Below are 20,614 nucleotides of genomic sequence, written 5' to 3' on the forward strand. Positions count from 1 at the left end.
TTTGATTTGTTTTAATATAACATGTTCTGAATAAGAAGCTGGAAAATGAATAAGAAGTGAATAAGAATATAACGTCAGCCTCAGCAGCGTGCTATACAGTATATAGACAGACCCTCGCTGCTGCTCTGAGCCACCACCTGCCCCGGGACAAGCAATGTATTGCCATTGCTGTAGTGGGGGAGTCACATCGCCACCTGTCGGTTGGAAAATATAGGTACAGGGAAGGTGTCCTAGTCATGCTATATAAACTGTGATATTCCCTCTGGTTCTCCTTCTCCTCCTAGCCATATTTATTATTCCGGCAATTGCTATTAGTCGCGTCTTTTATCAATTTTTACTCCTAGCCCCTCCCCCTACTACCATATATATTCCTAGCCGGCTCAGCGCTCTCTGTAATATTCCTGGCTGCGCCCCCTGCTGGTTACCCCCACTTAGAGGAAGAGGCGCTGCCTCCGGCTGCTCGGACAGGGAAGTGCTCCCTCTTTCCTTCCTTCTTTTCTGCACAGGCGCAGTGTGGGGGGTTAAGGTTCCTGTATATATTCTATTGCACAATTCATCTTGTGTCACTCACTAGTACATCTGTAGTACGGTGCCAGCCTGTGTCCTATCTCTGCCTGAGTGGTGAGTCTGCAGTACAATACTTCCTAAGTCACTGCATCCCTTCATTGCTGCAAACCGTTAATAATAATATCGCTAAGCTGTGTGTACTGTACTTATAATGCAAATAACAAACACAAATGAATATTAATGTGCGTGCAAATAGTGGCAGACGTTCTAATATATACAGTATGTAGTTCTTTGTGGAATATTTCATTTACAGTGCTGCTCTTTATGAACAGACTTTGCACCAGGTTAGTAGCTTCCTATAGTGTTAGTAGCTTATATTTGATTGACGCCAGAATAGAGCAGTATGTCAGAAATGTCACTGGAACAATCTGTTACCACAGACCCTTCTTACTACATATACTTTGTTTAATCATCACTTTAGTTAAAATAAATAATCAGAAAATGAAGGTTGCATATTGTGTGCTGGAATGGGAAGTCTGCTTCCTCCCTTACATGAGACTGCATTTTTTTGGCATTGCAACATGTATTAATAAGATCAGATATGAATAGGGATATGACATTCACATTATGCTGCAATAAGAACGTAAGCAGCAATATATACAGTATTAGTTCTATAGGTGCCCACACACATAGCTATGTGCTCACGATCAGCCGATGTGTACGATTTCCCTTGAATCTGTCCCCGGCAGCTCTGCACACGATTTGGTGTCCAATCTTCATACGATCTCTCCTGCATCCAGACTTTTCACAGTGCATCGCGTCCTAGATTGTCAGATCTGCCCTACTGCACGGCAGAGCTGACAATGCGATGTGCGACCAGCGGTGACTCGCATCCTGAGTGGGGACTCACGATTTGGGCATATTTTACACGATTTGTCACGATTCGACGAAATCGGCCAAATCGTGTAAAATATCGCTGTGTGTGTGTGCGCACCTTTACCTAAAATGAGGTATTGTATCAATTTTGGTTTTCCACAGTCCCCACAATTTTCCTGTTTGCGTGACCTATTTGTGTTTAGCTATAATACATTATTTAGTGGTTTGTTTGATACAATATTTTATTGCCTATTTAAGTTGTGCACCCTTGTTGTCGTAAGTGAAAATCACTTTTCTCTAGTGTGTCTACATGGATGGGATACAGGATGCCGGCTGTCAAAAAACCGACAGTGGCATCCCGATGCTGAGAATCCTGACGGGATAAGTAAGTATGCTAACCCTCCAATCTTCACCCTCTAACCCTAACCCTCCCCCCTTAGTGCCTAAACCTAACCCTCCCCCCTTAGTGCCTAAACCTATCCTTCCCCCATTAGTGCCTAAACCTAACCCTCCCCCCTTAGTGCCTAACCCCCCTCCGGTGATGCCTAACCCCCCCGTGGGCCTAGCCTAAACCTAACCCCCCCTGGCACGTCTATGGGCGCCCGCTATACTTACAATCGGGATGCTGGTTGGCACGATCCCGGCGTTGGCATCTCCACTCATGTCGGGATTTCGGCGTCGGTCTTCTGTCCGCGGTTTGGGATTCCAGCATCGGGAATTCGTCAGCCGGCATCCAGATGGTAGGTAATGTATCTACATCCCCATTTACTGATATGGCAACGTTATTGCAGCAGCTCTTATTTAAAAAAAAAACAAAAAACTATAAGCTCACTTTAGTGGCTGATTGGTTTTTAACATACTGTCAGGTTTACCTTGCGATGTGTATTGTGAGTCCAGCGTAGCCTGACTGGATGTAAGGTGCATACACACGTAACGATTTAACTATAACGACGTCGTTATTGTTCAATCGTTGAAAGAAATCATTCAGTTTCTGAGTTATAACGATGAACGATTATCGTTCATGCACATTCCAGTTTGTAGTTCATTATGACTGACCAACTGAACGATTTTCATTAAGGGAAGCAACATTTTTCGTTCATCGTTCAAAAAATCGTTCATTACACTTCAAAAAATCGTTCACCTTTTCAAAGGAAAAACTGAACGAAAATCGTTCACTATCAAAATTGATACGTGTGCTTTAGTGTTCATTCTAGTACCCTGCACCTGTCACAACCCATGCAGTTCCTCTTTCTTACCTGGGGTGTCGCTCTCTGCTCTGGTGCTTCTAGCAAACTTCAACAAACTGCTATGATATGTACAGGCCAGAGTGTGCTGGAAGCACCAGAACAAAGAGCAACACCACAGGCAGGAAAGAGGAACTGCATGGGTTGTGAACTTGTGACAGATGCTGGTAGCTAGAATGAACACCAGGATGCATACGCTGTCTGTCTGTATATTAGATTGTGTATTTTTTGCGAACTCTCACATATGTGCATTGAGGCTGGCCAGGACACATGATGTAGCACATTAGCGCTGTGCTGATGAACTATGGGACTTGCAGAGATTGCAGATGAGAGGCAAATCAGAAAGCAGTTTTAGCGGTCACAATATTTGCTTTAGGGTCATTCCATATTAGATCAGCCCCCAAAAAAATGATGTCCACCACCCATCTCAGATTTTTCGAAATGTTTGTAGTGAAGAGCGGATGTAAAAAAAAAAAAAACATTTCTGCCAAATATCTCGACTGTCTGACTGTTAGTTTCCAAAATATTGATTTTTCAATTTACAGTATTAAACTATTTACTAATCGTCGCTTATTTATTCAGTTTATTTGAAATAATAAGGAATCACCACGAAATTTGGACCCCTAAGGTAATTTTTGCTCCTGAATCAAGAAATCGAAACCAAATTACTTTATCTACCTTACATTTCAAGTTACAGCAAAAATTCAAGATTTTAGAACAGAATTAAAAACGCAGGGTTGAATCAACATTAGTTATCCCAATTTTTTTTTAAGGGGCTTAACAAAGGTATACATTGCTACCAGCATGGCACTCTGTTTCATAGTGGAGTAAAAAAATTATGAAAATGACGTTCAATTACTGCTGTACCGCAGGGATCGGTATGAATGACCGTCCGGCCTATGTCCGGCGGTTCAAATCCCGACGCCGGAAGACCGGCAGCAGTGAGGATCCCGACAGGTAATTAAGGTAAGTATAACTAACCCTCAACCCCCCCCTCCCCTCCAAATTTGATTTGTTTTAATATAACTAACATTTTTCGTTCATCGTTCAAAAAATCCTGCATTACTCTTCAAAAAATCGGTCACTTTTTCAAAGGAAAAACTGAACGAAAATCGTTCACTAACAAAATCGATATGTGTGTATGCAGCTTTAGTGTTCATTCTAGCACCCTGCACCTGTCACAACCCGTGAAGTTCCTCTTTCTTACCTGGGGTGTCGCTCTCTGCTCTGGTGCTTCTAGCAAACTTCAACAAACTGCTATGATATGTACAGGCCAGAGTGTGCTGGAAGCACCAGAGCAAAGAGCAACACCCCAGGTAGGAAAGATGAACTGCATGGGTTGTGACAGATGCTGGTTGCTAGAATGAACACCAGGATGCATCCGCTGTCTGTCTATAAATTAGATTGTGTATGTTTTGCGAACTCTCACATATGTGCATTGAGGCTGGCCAGGGCACATGATGTAGCACATTAGCGCTGTGCTGATGAACTATGGGACTTGCAGAGATTGCAGATGAGAGGCAAATCAGAAAGCAGCTTTAGCGGTCACAATATTTGCTTTAGGGTCATTCCATACCAGATCATCCAAAAAAAAAAATATGTCCACCACCCATCTCAGATTTTTTTCTTACATTTTTGTAGTGAAGAGCGGATGTAAAAAAAACCCCCAATTTCTGCCAAATATAATATTTTTCAATTTATTAAACTATTTACTAATCGTGGCTTATTTATTCAGTTTGTTTGAAATATTACGGGTGTTTATCAAGGAATCCAGAAATCCAAACCAAATTACTTTATCTGCCTTACGTTTCAAGTTACAGCAAAAATTCCAGATTTTGGAACAGAATGAAAACGCAGGGTTAAATCAACATTAGTTATCCCCATTTTTTTAAGGGGCTTAACAAAGGTATGGTATATATAACTTCCATTAAAAAATCAGCATGGTAGTGGAGAAAAAATAATGAAGATGACGTTTAATTACTGTTGTACCGCAGGGATCGGTGTGAATGACCGCCGGACCTATGTCCAGCAGTTCAAATCCTGACGCCGAAAGACTGGCAGCAGTGGAGATCCCGACAGGTAATTAAGATAAGTATAACTAACCCTCTCACCCCCCCCCCCTAACATTACCTTAGTGCCTAACCCTAACCTCCCGCCCTACTAGTGCCTAACATCCAGCGTAAGTGTCTAAATCTAACCCTCCCGGCCTCCCCTAGCCTAACCCTCTGGGAGGGGGGGGGGGGGGTGTTCCTAACCTAACGCTCTCCCCCGTGGCCCAGCTTACCTTCGTTCGGTGTGCCGGACGTCGGGCTCCAGGTGTAGGGCTAATGATAGGTGTCGGGATTTTGACGCCTATCATTAGTCCCCTGTCGGGATTGCACAGTCGGGAAGCTGGTGGTCGGCATTAGGACTGTTTCCTGACTGCATACCATACCGCATGAAATGTAAAAACTTAAACATAACTGAAGTTGAGTCAACAATAACATTATTTTCCAATTGTTTGGAACCTGTTGTAACGGTCTGTAATTTTCTTTAGTGTCAGCAGACGGTGTATATAGTCCTTCCAGTACTTCCTTAAACGGTCAGACAGTCGAGATATTTGGCAGAAATAGTTTTTATTTTACATCCTCTCTCTTAACTAAAAAATGGGTGGTGGACACACCTGGTTGAACTGACGTGAAATGACCCCCTAATAATACATGTCCCCCCTGTATTTATAATAATTCACCCTTGTTTACTATGGATGTTAAAATACATATTAGAGATTCCTAACTTTATACTGGTATTATAGTAATTATGCTGTAATAAAAAAGAGAACTGTGAGGCATACTGGGTGGCTCTCCCAGATGCCCAGCAAAGAAGGAAGTCTGCCGGGGGCCGCCCTCGGCTACTCGAAGCCTCTCAATTTCCAAGTGAAGTGTGCAGTCTGGGCGGCTTCTTGCCATTTTCTCGGAATCGCGTCCTTTTTGGTTTACAATGATGGTATTGCCTGTATTGTACAGTGGGCGGGGCCATGATGATGTGATAGTGCTGTCACTCACCTCGCACCGCCCAAATAGCCACGCCCCACCCCCAGTACTGCTCAAAGTTGGTGAGTATGCTGTGAGGTGATATGGCTATTTTCTATGATCAGATATTACTGGTACAGTATATGCAAAGCTGAAGGTTTTTATTTTTTCTGCTCCGCAATCATTCTGTGGTGTAATGATGAGTTGTAGTCTGTAACAGCGATAAAAGGTAGAATTACAGGTGGTATACAATGTGAGAGAGACAGGAAATGGGGAGCTGAAGAGGAGAAGGTGGGGAGAAGACGGTAGAATTCATCCATGCATCATAAAATCTGATATATATATATATATATATATATATATATAATATATATATATATAAAACCAAGCAGGCGGCACTCTGTTCAATAATGGAGGCTTCAACACAGGGGTATCACCCCTATCAGACTCTTGGAAGGCACCTGAACTGTTCATTACGTTTATTGGGAGTGCCACCCTTTGGATAGAGAGATATATATCTCTCTCTATAATATATATATAATATATATATATATAATCTCTATCTATATATATATATATATATATATATATATATATATGTAATTCAATTCTAGGTGAATTTTACAGTGTTAAAGTCATTTTAGCATGCCCTAGTAGCAATTATGGGACAGGGCATGATGGGATCGGTAGTTCCACAGCAGTTGGAGGGCCGCATGTTCTATATCCCTTGTCTAGAGTAAGGAAAGTTGAGAGCTTGCAGCAGTGCAGTACTGAAGCCATCCCAGGGATTCAAGCTGCTAGAATGAGAGGTGTGACTAAAGGAGAGATATTTTAAACCTTCTAACGAGGGAAAGTGGAGAAGTTGGCCAGAGCAACCAATCAGCTTCTAGTCTTAATTTTATAGACTGTACTACATAAATGGTAGCTAGAAGTTGATTGGTAGCTATGGGCATCTTCTCAATTGTCCTCTTTAGAAGGTTTGATACATATCCCCTAAATGTGGCACATGATTGGACGCCTGTGACTAGTGTCTAGTTTGGTAAGCATCCCGCCATTTAAGCAGTCATCTTCATCTCTATACCCTCACAAGCCCAGCTCACATTTAAATTAATCAGGTGCTGAGACTTGGAGATGTCTTTGACAAAGGGACACATGCAGATTTAAAACTTAGGGTAAGGTGTTTGCCCCCCCAAAAATAATCACATTTCTAATTAATGGATGCACAATTATTGCAATTCAATAGTTTCTGAGCGCCCAACAATTATCACGCTTGTCGCGCATAATTAGACAGGTTTAGCCATTTAATACAGCTAAACACAGTCTAAAGAACTGATTAGGATGCACATTCCTGCTTTCCCCCTCAAGAGGGGACGGGCAGGAATGCTGGCGCTGGTGGCAGATCGCATCCGAAATGGCGCTAACAATTGAATTGCCCCTAAAGAATGGTTAAGGCAATTTAATGGTGCGTGAGTGGTAGGTGGCTAGTAATGCATGCAAAAATGGCCTGTCTCATGAGTTTGTTATGGGTGTGTCACGGGCGTGCCACTGAAAGTGTCTTTGTACAGAGATGCTCAGCCATTCACATAGGAGGCCAAGTTCAGACGGCAAAACGGCACCTGTCAAATGGACCAATTTTGCAGATCATCTCCAGTTTTGATAAAATGTTACATGGAGGTTGGCATTGGGTAGTAGGTAAGTGGAATAGCCTCCCATCAGAGGTGGTAGAGGCTAAAGGGGCCTATCCATTACCCGACTTTATGAACAATCCAACCAAAACTAGAAGGTTTTGGTTGCATTGTTCAGAGTTCCGACTGTCTACTGAACATGCCCGTCAACCTGACGACAGACGTCCGTTTCGGCATGTTCAGGGATAGAAAGGTCGGGCTATGCACTGAATGACCTGAAGGTCTGAACGCTTGCCGTTCACTTTCAGGTTGTGTAATGGATACTCCCCTTAAGACAGTAGAACAATTTAAACATGCTTGGGATAGGCATAATAATATCCTTACAAAGAACTAATGATCACATAGGGTTGAGGTTACCAAAAGGTAAAAAAAGGGCAGACTAGATGGGCCAAATGGTTCTCATCTGCCATCAAATTCTATGTTTCTATATGTCAGGCTAACTTTCGGAAAAATCATGCTACTGCAGATATGTGTCTAGTCGCAGAATGGTCCCTGAATGTAACTTGTTCTGTGCAGTGGCAGTGTTTCCACCGTAGTAACGATGGAGTAATGTTTATACAGTACTTCTTTCAGTGTTTGCTCTGCAAGGCAGCACACTATGGGAATATGTGTACTAGCCTTATGTCTGTCAAGGATACAAGTTCCGTTCGAAAGAGCAAAGAATCTCTTCTTATCTCATAGACTTTGATATAATGTGAATTTTATCTTGGTGGCCTGACCTGGACCTATATACCCTAGAGACTTGATTGCAACATCTTAAAAGCGATCTCAAGTTATAATACACACACTTGACAAAGCTATGTATCATGCAGATTTATCCTGATAAACTGGGGTTTCTTCCAGGTGAAAGTCTTAAGGCGCACATCCACAAGCAGATATTAATGGATGACTGAATGATAATGACATAGTTATCTTTCAGTCGTCCATTAATCGTGCATGAATCTGGCACTAAAATGTCGGAAACGACCAGCGATGCGCTCTCCCGTTGGTCGCTTCCGACATCAATCATCGCCCGAACATGCCGGTCATTCTGCCAATAACGACAGATTGACCATGTTCGGGGATGATGGAGGGTGCCTACACTGAACGACTAATTGTTCAGTGTAAGCACTGCAGGGGATGGGGAACGACTGTACTATTACGATGTTGTAATCGTACTGTCTTCCCTGGGTCGTGTAGTGGATACGCACCTTTAGGTTGATCTAAGTGAGGGAAGGGGAGTCTTCATGGAAATTAATATTTATCAAACTTCTGAAGAGGAAATGCCTTAACAATCCAATTCTAGATCATTTATCTAGTTTCTAGTTCTTTCTATAAAATGATACCTGGAATCTGGCTGCTTTGGGAAATACCTCAATTTGTCATCTTTAGAAGGTTTGATAAATATCCCCCATTCTTTTATTTCAGTAAGAGCATAACGCTTGTTTGTTGTCTGAGGCAATAAATACAGAGAGAAAATACTGATTCAAATATTTAAAATGAATTAGATATTACTGTAAACTATCTGTCGACATGAAGTTCAAAAAGTTAGAAGTGCTATTATTTGCTGGAGAGTGTATTACCACTTTCAGACCAAAGCCGGGCTTCGGCCCTGCTTTTTCACAGGTTATTGAACATGAGTTGGACCCGGGTCACAGCTCTTCACACTGCACCTTGGTCCCAGGTTATTTCCGGGTTGACCCCTTTCACACAGAACCCGTGTCAGCCTTGCAAAACAGTGTGTGTCATAAGAAAATTACTTTTTGGGGCACATATTAAAGCTGAGGTAATGAAAAGTGGGCGGTGACTGCTCCACAGTCGCCAATCAGCTCATTTTCGGCATGACCAAGGTTGCACCTTTCACACACCGCAGGCTACCCGGGTCTTTCCCAAGAATAACCCTGGTAGCGACCAGGGATGAGGCCCCGGCAATTTGGACACTGGTAGACCCTTTTACCCAGAGGAAGCACCCAGGCTGATCCGGCTTGCCCCGGCAATATCCCGGGTCCAAATCTCTGTGTGAAAGGAGTATGAGTCACCTAGTGATAGACAAAGTATAGGGGTTACACTGTATTTACACAATTTCCTGTGTGGAAATTGAATGTTTAACCACAAAATGGACCATGTAGCCTTTGGACGCATTTCAAACTTGTATGTTAGTATTATTATTTAGTGTTCATTCTAGCACCCTGCACCTGTCACAGCCCGTGCAGTTCCTCTTTCCTGCCTGGGGTGTCACTTTCTGCTCTGGTGCTTCTAGTACACTGATATGTATCTCAGTAGTTTGCTGCATCAGCTGAGTGTGATAGAAGCACCAGAGTAGTGACACCCCAGGCAGGAAAGTTTAATTGCACAGGTTGTAACAGGTGCAGGGTGCTAGGATGAGCACTATAATAATAATTTTATTTCATCACTCGCATTGTAGATTGGGGAAAAAACCCTCACAAAATGGCTTCCTTTGTGTGAGATCTCTGCCAGGAGATAATTACTTGCTGCTTCTATCTCCCATCTCATCCCAACAGTTTGATATTTTGCTCTTTCTGCCTTGTACAAATTATGGCATGTGTGATAATAGCAGGTGCTCAAATATAATGGTGCATGCTGGTACAGTATCTAGATAGACAGTCAATAGGTAAACACCAAATGGTCAAAAGGTTGACAGTCAAAAGGTCAACACATGGTTTTTCATAATTTTTAAGGTTGAGGGGAGGGTTAGTGTTAGGCAATAGGGGGAGGGGTAAATTAACAAAAAAAAAAGTCTACAATTTGTGTGTTAATAATTTGACGCTGCGGACCTTAGTGTTGACCCTTTGACACTGTCTACTTATTGCCTGTCAACCATTTGGTGTAGACCTATTGACTGTCTAAATACTGTAAATCTTTCAATCCACACCCACTGAAGTCACAAAGTTGGAAACCCACAATTCTGTATAATGTCATTGCATGCTGTAGCATTACAATTTCCTTTCCCTGGAACTAAGTGGCCCAGGCCAAACCATGAAAAGCAGCGTTAGGTCATTATTTCTCCTCCACCAAACTTTACAGCTGGCAATTCAGGCACAAAATGTTTTCCCGACATCCGTCAATCCAGGTTCTTCCATAATACTGCCAGATGGTGAAGTGTGATTCGTCACTACTTAGAACGCATATACACTGCTCCAGAGTCCACTCCAGCTTCATTGGTGATCTGAAGCTTGTGTGCAGCTGATCGGCCGTGGAAACCCAATCCATGGAGCTCCGACAAACAGTTCTTGTACTGATGTTGCTTCCAGAGGCAGTTTAGAACTGGTTAGGGGAGTATTGCAACCAAATACAGACTATTTTTACACACTGCTTGCATCCATGCTCATTGGTCATGTTATGTATGTTTGTGTTGCCTACTGGTTTGCAGCTGGGCTGTTTGTGCTCCTAGATTTTTCCACTTCACAACAGCACAGTTGACTAAAGCTCTGGCAAGAGAGAATTGTTACAAACTGAGTTGTTGGAAAGATGGCATGTTGACGGTGCCATATGCCATGTTGAAAGTCACTAGGGAGTGATTCAGTTCACCCAATATTACTAATAGGGGCCTGGCAGACCTATTCAAGTGTTGCTCCATTTTGGCGCAAATGCCGCCTGTGGACACCTTTCTTTTTGCACCCTCCTGAGGTAGCGAGCATAAATGTGCGAGAAGTTCTGTAGTGTTCACTCTAGCTCCGGCAGCAGGCAGGGCGCCGGAGCTAGAGAAGGCACTTCCGCACGCACGCTCCCGAAAAGGGGGTGTGGCCATTGAAAAGGGGGTATGTCTATAAGACGCGTCACCTTTTCGTCACTCTTAGGGGTGTGTCCGGCACTTACGGACACGCCGGGCAGCCCCCAAGCACATTTCCGCACCCGCGGGACACTGCGGCCCGCGGTTGAAGACGGCACCCACAGGCTGTGAGGGCAGGACGCTTTTTGCTCTCCAGAAGGAGGGCAGGGCGCAGCACCCCGATAAAACAGGGTTTTGGTGCGTCCAACTATTTGTTTAGGCATGCTGACAAGGACTTTAGACTGATGTAGCCATTTTACGCGGCTAAGCCTGTTTTTATGGGCTCGACATACAAAAAAAGGCATGGGCGCACAAGAACAATTGAATATTTCCCCCCCCCCTGATTTCCCGTCACTTTAGATAATCACGTGCGATAAAACAATTGAATCGCCCCCACAGAGCTCTACAGAACGACCCGTTCTGATACTAATGTTTGACTATGAAGACTGCGTGGCTGTGCTTGATATAATACCTGTTGCTCATGGGAGTGCCTTCAATGGACAACCCCAAATATTTTGTCCATGTAGTGTAATTGGTGGCATGTGAGACTGTTATTATGCATTTGATGGGTCATTTTGGTTTGGTGGTGTTTTCTTTTCCATACTGTGCATATGAAATATTTTTTCTTTTTTTTCAAGCATGGTGAAAATGTTAATATCACCTGTCTTGCATGGAGCCCCCGTTTTCTCCTCTTTTATATATTTTTTTTAAGGTCATGAATACATCTTTTTGCAGTAAAGTGTGCTGTATGGCATAGTTTTTACCGCTATAGTATGCTTATGTACAACTTTGGCAGAGTATTATAAATAAATATAAATATTTTTCTACTGCAGGGTCCATAGTCTCCACAGGTCATGGCTTGCCATCGGGCACCTCACAGTTAAAGATCCTCTCCCAGGATGCACCGGGCCCCTCTCCTATAACCTCGCCCCCAGGCCAAGGCACCTTCAGTTTGAGTAGGTGCCCGGCCGGAGTTGGGTCACTACACAGGGGGGCTGTGTCAAACAGCCCCTGAAGAATTTTACAGCAGAGCGGTCAGCACGGACAGTCCAGCGGACATCCGTGCTGCCGCTTCAGCATCCCCGCCTGTGCCGAGCCACCGGTACAGATCCGGGGAACTCGGCAGGCTCTTGGGGGTTCCAGCTAGCGAGAGCCCCCAGGGGCTGAGGACTGTGGCTGGACGCACGGGGGCAGCAAGGTAAGAGCAGCTGGGGTCTGCGGTAGGCGCCCGCTGCCGCACAGTCCAGTGTCCTCAGGGCTGGGGGCTCCCTGGGGACGGCAGTAGTGGAGCGCTGCCACTAGACCACCAGGATAAGGGGCTGGAGCTTTAAGGGCACGCTCCAGCATTTCGGGGGTTAAACACCTGCCAGGGGAGGATGCCTTCCCTGTTCAAGAGTATGGGAAGCTCCTCTCCCGCTGCTCTTGGCGCCTTTCTACAGCGGTCTGGTGGCTAAGACAGCGATCCTCTCCCTGGCCCTCCTCTGTATCTCGGCGGCCATCTTTTTGAGCTATAGGCTGGTGCGGAGCCTGGGTCCCCCCCTACATACCTCTACTCCAAGTGTCAGGTCAGAGTATGTAGCGCTATTCCCCCCAGACTTTAGGTCTGGGTGGTTGATGATAGCGCCATTTGTGCAAGTATTTTCGCTGCATGGTATGTGACCTTATGCTAGTGCTGTATGTCTGTTTTTCTACTTCCAGGCATTTTTTGCTATCACTAATATCTCCTATTATGCCCTCTCGGTGCACAGTGCTGTCAGGGTGGGTATTTGCCTCACAGTTAGTAGTTGCTTACTGTGCAGTGGGTCACATACCAGTATGTCTGGAAGTGAAGATTCTGCTTCGCTAAGTGCCACTCCCCTGGTTTCTTGTTCTAGGTGTTAAACGTGTGGGGGAGGATGAGTTAATTCAGGATGGATTATGCAATGCTTGTTTATTCCTTCCTGTTACTCATGTTGTGGCCAGCACGTCCAAGTGGCCTCCCTGGGCGGCTTTTACGCAAACAGTAAATGCACTGGCGGGTCGTTTGTCTGCACCTCCTGCGTTCCCTCAATTGGGGTTCACGCAGCGGTAGTCCCTTCCCCTTTACTGGGGGTACCAGGACAGTTAATGGTGGCGTCAGGTCCGCCTCCAAAGAGGGTACCCCCAGCACCTGCCTGGGTGAACACTCTGTCCACCACTGTACAAAACCTAATGGATATTTTACAGGTACCTTCACATCGGCCTGCTAAAAGACCGTTGGTATCCCTACAGCTGACACGTTATGACGAAGGATGTCATGACGTCAGATGAGGGTGAGCTTCCGGACTCTGACTCAGAACCACACCCGAAGGAGGTTGAGTCTGTGTCCAATATATACATATCTGGGCTCATTGAGGCTGTTCTCAGGTTCATGCTCATTGAGGATGACAGACTCCCTGTGACTATGCCTTCTTGTGCTTACTTTAAGAATATTAGGGGAAAAACTGCAGCTTCACCTCTATCTGGTCAACTGGTAGACCATATGGAGGAAGTGTGTAAGTATACTGGGAAAAGGTTTCAGCTGCAAAGGAGACTGACATATGCCTATCCTTTTGAGGATGATTATTTCACGAAATGGGAAATCCCCCCTCAGGTGGATCCCCATGTGACGTGCTTGGTTAAAGTGCAACCTTACCCATGTTGTCTATGTCCTTGCTCAAGGATACTATGGACCGTAAGGTCGAAGTTTGCCTGAATTCCATTTACTCCCTGGCTGATGGGTCCTCCAGACCGCTCATGGCTGTCTGTTGGGTGGCTAGGGCCATTGAAAGGTGGGCAGACGCTCTGGAGGCGTCTCTTTCCACTGATGCTACTGAGGAGCAAATGGTGCTTAGAGGTAATATCCGTGATTCCCCTGCTTATATTAATAAAGCAGCTTTGGATGCTAGCCTGCTTACTTCCAAGATTTCAGCAGCAGCGGTTTCGGTTCGCTGCTCCTTGTGGTTACCTTCCTGGAGAAGCTGAATCCAAGAAGGGCCTGGAATGCGTGCCGTTTAACTGTCAAGTTCTATTTGTCCCCGATCTGGATAGAATTGTGGATAGGTTGGCGGCAGCAAAATCCGCATGCTTACTATCGGCTCCATCTGGGTCGGGTACCAAGTCTGATGACAAGCCCTCAGCCTGATGGGACGGGCCTCCCCTTGGGGGATCCCAAGGTGGGAGGCTGACTTCATTGTTTCGCCCAGTGCTGGTGGCAGACTACTACAGACACTTAGGTGAAGGAAGTGGTTTCTCACGGGTACGCCCTCTCCTGCAGAAGGCCTCCCAATCGGTTCTTTTCCACAGGCCTTCATTAGGATCCAGAAAAGGCTCTGGAAATCCAGAAAGTGGTGTGCTCTATGCTCCACAAAGGGGTCATAGTATCAGTCCCGTTTCCCCTACAGGGGATGGGCTATTACTCAAGCCTCTTTCTGGTTCAAAAACCGAACTGATCTTTCCGTCCTATCCTCAACCTCAAGTCCCTAAACAAGTTTTTGAGGGTACCTCTGTTCAGGATGGAAACCCAACATTCCATTATTTTGTCTATGGAACTTGAGGATTTTATCAGCGGTTTCTCAGATTTGCTGTGGTGGATCACCATTACCAGTTTCAGGCGCTACCGTTTGGCCACTCCGTGGGTGTTTACCAAGGTAATGGCGGTTATGGCAACTCGCCTGCGGTTGCAGGGGGTTCGCCTGCTACCTTACTTGGACAACCTACTGCTGCTGGCAAGGTCTCCGGAAGTGGTTCAGTCATCTGTAACTGACAATATCTGTTTTGCAGACTCACGGCTGGCTGATAGATTGGAAGAAGTCCTCACTAACACCGTCCCAGAGGATGATCCATCTGTTGGACTCTCTTCAGCAGAAGAGAAGATCTCAGTCCTGCAGGCCAGGATACGTTCTTGCCTCCTAAGTCGGCGAGTGTTCATTCACTCAACGATGAGATTACTGGGGTGCAGGGTGTCGATGTTCGACATGGTGGAATATGCCCAGTTTCATTTTAGACCTCTGCAGAGGTTGATTCTCCAGATGGGATGGATTACCCCGCAGGATATAGACACAGATGGTGATTTCTCCGGAGGTGCGTCTGTCTCTAACTTGGTGGTTACAGATGTCTCATCTCAACAAGGGACGCCTGTTTTGGATCCCGGACTGGGTCCTTTTAACAACGGATGCCTGTCTTTGGGGCTGGGGCGCTGTGACAGGTCCACGCGTCTTCCAGGGATGGTGCACGTAAGCGGAATCTGGACTCCTGATCAGTACTTTGGAACTTCGGGCAGTGTTCAGAGCGCTGCTACAAGACTCATTCTGCAGGGGAAACCTGTGCAGGTTTAGTCAGACAACACCACCACGGTGGCTTACATAAACAGTCAAGGAGGTACTTGACGTCAGGCGGGCCTAAAGAGGTATCCCGCATTTTGACTTTGGTGTAAGACTATCTCCCAGCCATCTCTGCAGTGTTCATTCCAGGAGTACTCAACTGGGACGTGGACTTCCTCAGTCGGCACAATGTGCTTCCATGGGAGTGGTCCCTTCATCAGGAGGCATTTCGGCTCCTCATGGACAAATGGGGCCTTCCAGAAATGGACCTCATGGCCTCCAGACACAACCGCAAGCTACAAGTGTTTGGGTCCAAGACAAGAGACGCAGAGGCTCTCCTGGTGGATGCTCTGTCGGTACGGTGGACCTTCCAGTTTGTGTACCTGTTTCCTCCGTTCTCCCTCCTTCCTCGAGTACTCCGCAAGTTCAGGCAAGAAGGGGGCACGATCCTGCTGGTGGCTCCAGCGTAGCCAAGACTTCTCTGGTACTCAGATCTTCAGAGTCTCTCCATAGACACTCTGTTGCTGTTGCCTCAACGTCCGGACCTGTTGTCTCAGGGTCCTTGTCTTTATCCGGATCTGGGTCGTCTGTCTTTGACGGCGTGGCTCTTGAGACATCCCTCCTAATGGCCAAAGGGTTCTCCGGCTCGGTAGTGAACACCATGCTCAGAGCTCAGCAACCTGTTTCGACCAGGATTTACCACAGGGTGTGGCATACCTACTTTGAATGGTGTCGCCCCAGGGGGTACGATCCTCAGGTATTTCGGATATCAAGGGTTCCGGCTTTCCTACAGGCAGGCTTAGATACGGGTCTTCGTCTAAGCTCCTTGAAAGTACATGTCTCTGCACTATCAGTGTGGTTTCAGCGTAAGATTGCTCCGCTTCCTGATATCCGCACCTTTATGCAAGGTGCTCTTCGCATTCAGCCTCCCTTTGTCCCACCAGTGGCTTCTTGTGATTTGGCTGTGGTCCTTCGGGCTCTCCAAGGACCTCAATTTGAACCTCTGGGCTCAGTGGACTTCAAATGGCTTTCAACTAAGACTGTTTTCTTCCGGCTATTGCTTCAGCTAGAAGGGTGTCTGATTTGGGGGCTCTCTCATGTCGCTCTCCTTTTTCTGATTTTTCATGGGACTCGCCCTGGTTTCCTTCCTAAGGTGGTCTCTCTAGTTTCCACATTAATGAGGAAATTGTAGTACCGGCCTTTAACTCACCAGACCTTTCAGCAGTTAAGGCCTCAGTGGATGTGGTACATGTTCTCCGGATTTACGTGGACCGTACCAGTTACCTTTGGAAGTCGGACTCTGTTTGTCCTCTACGGTTCCCATAAGAAGGGCATGGCCTGCTAACAAGCAGACTTTGGCAACAATCTCTGAGGCTTACTCTCATGAGGTCTTTCCAGTGCTGCCCTCTTTTACTGCTAATTCTATGAGGTCTGTGGGTCCTTCGTGGACAGCTCGCCATGGCGCCTTGGCTGTTCAGCTGGTAAGGCAGCCACGTGGTCTTCTGTCCATACTTTCGTAAGGTATTATGCATTTAATACCTTTGCCTCTCAGGATGCTTCCTTCGGGCGGCAGATTCTCCTTTCGGCACAGGAGCATCCCCACCATTGAAGGGACTGCTTTGGGACATCCCCAAGGTCTCCTGTGGCGACTATGGACCCTGCAGTAAAAAAATAAGAGATATGGTAAGAACTTACCTTTGTTATCTCTATTTCTGCAAGGTCCATAGGATCCACAGGGCTCCCACCCTGTCGCACCTGTTCTTGATGGGTTTTGTTCTGGTCACTGGTGTTTCCACCTCCTATGTAAGAGTGTGACTCTTGTGTTTTCCAGACTTTCTTCTCTTTTTCGCCTCTGGCTTACTACTAAACTGAAGGTGCCTTGGCCTGGGGGCGGGGTTATAGGAGAGGGGCCCGGTGCATCCTGGGAGAGTATTTTTAACTGTGAGGTGCCCGATGGCAAGCCATGACCTTATAACTCCCAAGGTCTCCTGTGGATCCTATGGACCTCGTAGACATAGAGATAACAAAGGTAAGTTTTTACCATATCTTATGTTTTCTCTACGTACATGGTAATTTAGCGGTTTCACACCAATGCAATAAAAACATTGTGTGGCACATGTAGGTAAAGTGTTTACGTCTTTTATATGCATCAATCAGCCATAGTATTAAAACCACTGACAGGTGAAGTAAATAAGTGATTATCTTGTAACAATGGCAGTTGTCAAGGGATGGGGTATATTAGGAAACAAGTGAACAGTAAGTTCTTGAAGCCAATGTTTTGAAAGCAGGACAAATGGGCAAGCGTAAGGATCTGAGTGACTTTGACAAAGGGCAAATTGTGATGGCTAGACTAGAGCAATCTCCAAAATGGCAGGATTTGTAGGTTGTTATGGATATGCAGTGGTTACTACTTACCAAAAGTGGTCCAAGGAAGGACAACCACTGAACTGGCGACAAGGTCAAGGGCACCGAAGGCTCAGTGCGCATGGGGAGTGAAGGCTAGCCCTTCTGGTCCAATCCCACAGGAGAGCTCCTGTAGCACAAATTGCTGAAAACGTTTAATGCCGGCTATGAGAGAAAGGTGTCAGACCACACAATGTATCACCGCTAGCTGCATAGCCGCAGGCCGGTCAAAGTGCCCATGCAGACCATTGTCCACCGCCGAAAGTGCATACAATGAGCATGTGAGCATCAGAGCTAGATCATAGAGCAATGGAAGAAGGTGGCCTGGTCCAATGAATCACATTTTCTTTTACATTATGTGGATGGCCGGGCACCTATGTAAAGGAAGGCATATACAGCCCCCATTTTCATGTTTCTAGGTCCAGGGGTTTGGGCTGGGCATTGAGTAAGTCAATCAGTCAGGACTTTTGATTTTTTTATATTTATAGACTAGCTTACAGTATGTACCTTGTTTCACCCGGATAGACTTTAGATATTTACTGTTTCCATTTCCATCTTGCCATTCCAGTAACACATTAATCCTTTACCTCTATAGTAATGCATCACTGCTATAGTAACACATTCCCCTCCCTCGCCCCGTAGTAACAGATTAGAAATCCCCCCCCCCCTCAGCTTTCTAGTAACACATCCCCCTCTCATACCTTTTGTAGTAACACATTCCAGCACATATCTCACCTCTGCAGTAACACAGTCCCTTACCTAACTATTCAAAGATGGGAGCCACACCAACTGCCAGTGATGTTTGGCAGCACTTGGGGTGACAGTTGGTGTTTGAATTCTGAGCTATTCTACAGCCACGATTACAGCTAGTCAGGACTTTTCAGAGGGGGAGGAAGCATTTTAGCCCTTTTCACCCCTTTAGGAGTCACATTTAAAAAAAATCTTTTTAGTTGGCACCTACATCATTTACTCGTCGGTTTTCATGTTTCTGGTCCAGGGGTTTGGGCCGGGCATTGATCAGTCAGTCAGTCAGTCAGCCATGACATTTGATATTAATTATAAATTCTGTTTGTTTTATTGTTTCTGCTGATGTTTTATTTTTTGATCATAAACAATAATCTTTTTCAGGTTTTTACCACACAAACAAAGCTCGACCATGAACTTTTTCCTGGAGACACTGAAAGTTTTGCTTATTACAATCTATTTGATCTTTGAGTCAATCATTTTATGGTTTATCCCATCCCGAAGGAAGAATGTTTCCGGTGAGTTGGTGCTCATCACTGGAGCCGGCAGTGGCATAGGGAGACTTATGACGCTGGAATTTGCTCGTCTTGGAGCTACGCTTGTTTTATGGGACGTTAATGAAGAAGGGAACAAGGAAACCGAACGACTGGCTAAAGAAAATGGTGCTATCCGGGTACACACATATAAATGTGACTGCAGCAAAAGGGAAGAGGTGTATAAAGTAGCAGACCAGGTAAGTGGTAATTGTACATGAAGCCAATCTGTTCTCAATCCATCATCTGTCAGAAATAAATCACAGTAGCTGCATGTATTTTTGACATGAAGTTGCAAAGAGCAGAACAGCTAACAATAGGTTTAAATGTAACACATCCTAAACTAAGCAATTAGTACAAATCTACTTCTCTGTTTGGGTGGCGTTACCTGCGGGTGGCCACTCTGATTACAGTAGTCCAGCAGTGTAGTAATTAATTTTAATGTTGTACTGCAGCCTGACGGCACTATAATATTTAGAAAGTATTTGTATGTATTAATGATTTTAAAAATAGAGGATTTCAATACTTGATCCATATCACTCACATTGTCTTAGAGTACAACCATGTGATGTTAAATAGCGATATCTGTACAATAAGGCAAAATGATATGTCCTGAGATGGACATGCACATCGTGCCCCTCCCCTCCTTGTCGTCAGCTTTCACTGTGGTGATGGAAAGGGGACATTCCAGCAGAGGAGAGCCAGCTCTGGCACAGGTATGCATTACAGAATGGCGAGGTCGCGACGGGTGGAATGCAGGTGGGCTGAGCTGACCAGTAATATGCCACCGGGTCCATTCTACTAGTCTACAGTATATGAGAATGGCATGTCCTGCCTCTTGCATGCTCATGTGCGGGAGCTCTCAGGTAATGTCATCACTGTCACAAATGGGAGGGGTCAGAGTTCAGACCAAACATCAGTAACCGTAACGTAGCTGTTACTTAGTAAATGTGTGTTTTTCCATTCATTAGTAACAAGCTACAGAGACAATGGTAAGATGGAGAACATCGAGGATGCATTTTTCAGAAATGCTTTGTGAAACCATATGGCCACATACCTGACATCAAAGTGATCACTCCGATCACCCAACACATCTCACATCCATCGATCTATCAACGGTGTCACATCTCTCGCAGGCATGGCGTGGATGCTGACAGTACAGTTAGTGTTGGTGTGGACCCAGAACAGAGGCGCGGAGTGTAACATAAGTCTGCCTTCACCAGGAGCCCCTGCAAAGGAATTTATACTTCGCTGCATCTGATACCCAGGTTGCAGCCCTCTGACTGGGTTCCTATGTTCAGGGCTGGTGAACACTGGGGGCATTGAAGGCAGGTAGTGGGATTGAATGCTGTGAGGGGTACGGGAGTGTCAGGCCCTGGTGTTGGTTGACCTCTGATGCGGGTGCAGTGGCCGGTGGGCTTGGGTAAGTTGATTGTAATAGACAAGGAGGCAATATGTAAGTTTTCCTCCATGGCCACTCTCTGATGTTGACGAGACCTACTCTGAGGCGTGGAGTCTAATCCACT

The 20,614-nt window shown here is 45.5% G+C and overlaps 1 protein-coding gene across 1 annotated transcript in view; it reads left to right on the plus strand.

Annotated features, from left to right (window-relative positions):
• The first annotated feature begins 412 nt into the window (after positions 1-412).
• SDR16C5 (short chain dehydrogenase/reductase family 16C member 5) overlaps positions 413-20,614 on the plus strand; it is a 55,029-nt gene continuing 34,827 nt past the window's right edge. The window contains exons 1-2 of the mRNA XM_088469518.1: positions 413-621; positions 18,940-19,288. Of these exons, the coding sequence (XP_088325644.1) occupies positions 18,968-19,288 (321 nt within the window). The 5' untranslated portion in view covers positions 413-621; positions 18,940-18,967. The remainder of the gene's footprint in view (positions 622-18,939; positions 19,289-20,614) is intronic.

This window comes from Taudactylus pleione, unplaced genomic scaffold (assembly GCF_031769625.1).
Source record: "Taudactylus pleione unplaced genomic scaffold, aTauple2 ptg000093l, whole genome shotgun sequence".
Lineage (NCBI taxonomy): Eukaryota > Metazoa > Chordata > Amphibia > Anura > Myobatrachidae > Taudactylus > Taudactylus pleione.